The sequence below is a fragment of the Emiliania huxleyi genome, assembly GCF_000372725.1.
Source record: "Emiliania huxleyi CCMP1516 unplaced genomic scaffold EMIHUscaffold_26, whole genome shotgun sequence".
In the NCBI taxonomy this organism is placed as follows: Eukaryota; Haptophyta; order Isochrysidales; family Noelaerhabdaceae; genus Emiliania; species Emiliania huxleyi.
Genome location: NW_005200088.1, coordinates 641,810 through 645,716, shown reverse-complemented (window position 1 = coordinate 645,716; position 3,907 = coordinate 641,810). Strand labels below are relative to the sequence as shown.

The 3,907-nt window shown below is 68.2% G+C and overlaps 1 protein-coding gene across 1 annotated transcript in view; it reads left to right on the top strand.

Annotated features, from left to right (window-relative positions):
• EMIHUDRAFT_100902 (hypothetical protein) overlaps positions 1-2,569 on the top strand; it is a gene marked incomplete at both ends in the record, with an annotated part of 6,911 nt that extends 4,342 nt beyond the window's left edge. Inside the window, 3 exons of the mRNA XM_005777567.1 lie at positions 229-436; positions 635-690; positions 1,972-2,569. Of these exons, the coding sequence (XP_005777624.1) occupies positions 229-436; positions 635-690; positions 1,972-2,569 (862 nt within the window). The remainder of the gene's footprint in view (positions 1-228; positions 437-634; positions 691-1,971) is intronic.
• Between the last annotated feature and the right edge of the window lie 1,338 nt (positions 2,570-3,907).

The following is a 3,907-nucleotide window of genomic DNA, read 5'->3' as shown; positions in this document are numbered from 1 at the left end:
CTGGTCCCCCCTCGTCGGCGAGCACGTCGCCCCACCCGCCGTCACGCCACGCGTCGGCGCCGCCGCTGCCGCCGAAGTCGAAGCCGCCGCCGCCGCCGCCCTCCTCAACGGCCTTCTCTGACAGAGGTAGGAATAACAGGGAGTCGGGCTGCCAGCGCACCACCCTACATGGCGCCATTGACTCCAAAAACTTTTTTTCGAAGCCCAACGCGGGAAGGGCGCTCTCAGGGCGAAGAAGATCAGCGGCTCGCTCGACCTCGCGCCGCACGCCTCCTACTCGCGGCAATCGACGACGCTCTCGGTCCCGCTGGCCAAGGGCGCCGCGACGCTGCACCTGCAGCTGACGTCCGCCTGGCTCAAGCGAGGGCTGGGCGGCGGCGACGACTCGGACGGCGCCTCGTCGTCCGCCGTGTCCGAGTCGTCGATCGGATCGTCGGTCGCCTCGTCGGCCATGTACGCGCGACGAGGACGGCCTCTCCGAGCGCGGTCTCTCCGAGCGCGGAGCCGACTCGGACGACTCTGCTGCGTCGGAGCGGTCAGACGTCGATGCGAGCGATCGGCGCAGGAGCAGCCTGTCCGCACCTCCCCACGAGGCGTGCGACCCGCCCCTGAGGGCTGCGGGAGCCTGCCGTAGGACGCGCACTGGATCGGCGGCGCGGGCGGCCATCCGCGCGGCGAGCTTTGCGGCAGGTCGGAGGCGCCTTGTATGCCCGGACGGACGAAGGCTGGCTCGGCCACCTCCCGGCACGGGCACGCCTCAGCGGCGGCTACTGGTGCGCCGCTCGCGCTGCCGAAAACAATCGAAGCGGCGGCGGAGATCGGCAAGGTCGATGTGGTGCAGACGTGGCTCAGCGGGGCTGGGCGGGTTGACACGACGTGCGTGAATCGCGGTGTGAGTGGCCGTACGCTCCTGCTGATCGCCGCCGTCAACTGCCACAAGCAGCAGCTGGTCGAACTGCTGCTGAAGCGCGGCGCGGAGGCGGACGCGCGCGATGGCCGCGACTGTACGGCGCTGATGGCCGCCGCCCGCTGGGGCTACGAGCAGGTGGCCGAGATGCTGCTGCGGCACGCGGTGCAGGGATCAACCTGCAGGAACGCAAGCACGGCGCCACCGCGCTGATGCTCGCCGCCTGCTTCAACCACTCCGCGGTCGTGCTCCGCCTGCTGCGGGCGGGCGCGGACATGACGTTGCGCACTGAGGACGCTGCAAATCGCCAAGGAGGAGGGCCACGCCGAGGACGCATCTCGGGGTGGTGGCTGCGAGCCGGCGCGAGGCGGCGGCGGTCGAGGCGGGCGGCGCAGGGGCGGGCGGCGCACCTGCAGGCGCGGCGGCGGCGGGCGCCAATGCTGCGGTTTCTGCAGCTTCGAGCGGCGAGGCTGGCGCGGAGGCCGAGCCGAGCAGCGGGGCGGTGCGAGAGGAGGTCGTGCAAGCGACTGCGCGAGGCGACGAGGCGGCGGTGCTGGCGTGGCTCGACGACGGCGGGCGGGTCGACGCGAGGTTCGTGCACATCTTTTTGGGCGGCGAGCGTGTGAGCGGCGTGACACTGCTGATGCTCGCAATGATGAAGGGCCACGAGGGGCTGGCCGAGGCGCTGCTCCAGCGCGGCGCGGATCTCTCTCGTTGCAGAACAGCGACAGCGCCACTGCGCTGATGGTTGCCGCCGCGTATGGTCGCGAGAAGCTGGTCGAGTTGGCGTTGCAGCACGGCGCGGCGATCGACCGGCAGTCCAACTCCGGCGCCACCGCGCTGATTCTCGCCGCTTTCTACGGCCGCCCCGCCACCCTCCTCTGCCTGCTGCGGGCGGACGCTGACATGACGCTGCGCTCTGAGAAGGGCAAGACCGCGCTGCATCTGGCCAAGGACAACGGCCACGCCGAGTGCGTGCGCGCCCTCGAGGAGCATGCGGCGGCCGAGAAGGCGGCGGAGAAGGCGGCGGCGGAGGCGGCGTGGGCCGCGGGAGCGGCGGAGAGGGCGGCGCAGAGGGCGGCGGAGGAGAAGGAGGCGGCGCGGCACGCCGAGGAGCTGCTGGCGGAGGTCGAGGCGGAGAAGCGCGCCAAGGGCAAGAAGGGCAAGAAGAAGAAGAAGGGCGGCGGGGCGGGCGGGGCGGGGCCATCGCAGGAGCCCGAGGAGGTTGCCGAGGCGCCGTCGGAGGCAGACGCAGCCAAGGCGGCGAAGAAGGCCGAGGAGGCGAGGCTTCTCCAGCTTCTCGAGACGCTCACCGAGGAGAGGATCCGGTTCGGCATCACGGCGCAGACGTCGGTCGAGGGGCTGGCGGAGGCGCTGGGAGAGGCGGCGGGCGAGGCGAGCGAGGAGGAGGGCGACGAGGAGACGGCGGAGGCGGCAGCGGAGGCGGCAGCGGAGGCGGCAGCGGAGGCGGCAGCGGAGGCGGCAGCGGCTGTGGCAGCGGCAGAGGAGGAGGAGGCTGCCGCAGCGGAGGAGGCGGCGGAGGAGGCGGCAGTAGCGGCGGCCGAGGCAGCAGCGGCGGCGGCAGAGGCGGCGCTCGCCGCAGCCAAGGCTAGGCGCGCTTCAGGTGCCGCTGCGAGGGCCAAGGCGCGGGAGGCGGCTTAGCCCGCGCGCAAGGACAGCTGGCGCAGTGGCAGCCATGGGGAAGGGTCTCTCGTACTCTGGGGTGCGTTCTCTCGGAACGGGACCGTGTTCTCGTGAAATGTGCATGTAGGGCTTGGAACCATCCGATGCTGAAAACGGAGGAATATCGAATATATATTTTACCGAAGTTTGCGGTGTCGTGAGCACTTGGAGCACTTGGAGTGCAGTCATTAGCCTCACATCCAGGGCCATCAAAATCTTACTCGAGTAATTCACAATCGCCCCGCAGCGCGAAGCCTCTCTCCTCGCGGCAGCGCTGGCACCTTTCACTCCGCCTTTTTTTTGCTTTTTTTTGCCGAGGGTTTGTATTTCTTTTTTCCGATGACATAAAAGTAGGCGTCCTCTGGCGGCCGGGGGACTCGAAGAAGCGATGCCAAGGAGAGTCGGCGTGAGCCGGAGGAGTAAGGTTGTCGATTCTCATCATTCTTCGCAGAAGCAGCGCAGACAGCTTCCGGCCACACCGCTGGCATTTTGGGTGGCTCTGCGTGCGCTACTTTGGATGTCACGCTGCCAGTCGATAATGCGGAGAGCCAACATCGCAATCAGGGGCGCAGCCACAATATGTCTCTTGCTATTGTATTCAATCCCTGCAACCGAAGCGTGCGGGTTTTCCAACGGAGCATGACGCGAGCCTGCGTTTCCAAACCTTGTGGGCTTGTGCTGTGAGTCGTGATGTGTTGCGTGCGCTACGTTCGCGTCGTCTGTGTGTGGGAGAGCCGCGCTCAGTATGTACGCGCGGGGTACTAGATCGAGCGTGCCGCGAGCGCTCCGCGGCCGACGCCCAGCTGAACATGAGGTCATGACCGTCTAAAGCCGCGCGGTGTACTCTCCTCTCTCGCCAGACCGCAGACGCCCGACGCGGCCGCTCTCGGCCGCGAGGCGCCCCACCATCCACCACATCTCCATCATTGATCGTATGCTGACCTCATGGTTTAAATATGCAATAAGCTCGGGACCGACCTCGTCCGAGGCAGTACACAGTGGTGACTCAGTATGCTCTCCGCTCCTCTCCTCTCTCGTGCAAAGTGAAAGTCTATATCCGTCCTGTCGCTGCTGCCCCGCCGCCTCTTTGTCTGCGCCCCCTCTCCGCCTCTCTCGCGCCCCCGGCTCGCCTCGGCCGCCACCCGCACGCAAGATGTACGCCGAGGGAGCAGAAGCAAAGAGGAGCCGGGCGCGACTGCGCGGGAGAAGCCCCTCCCGCCCATGTGCAGCGCAGCGCAGCCTCGTGGAGGCGGTGCGCGCGTCAGTCGAACAGCCCCTGCCGGGCGAGGTCGGTGTACCGATCAGGAGGGGGGTTCG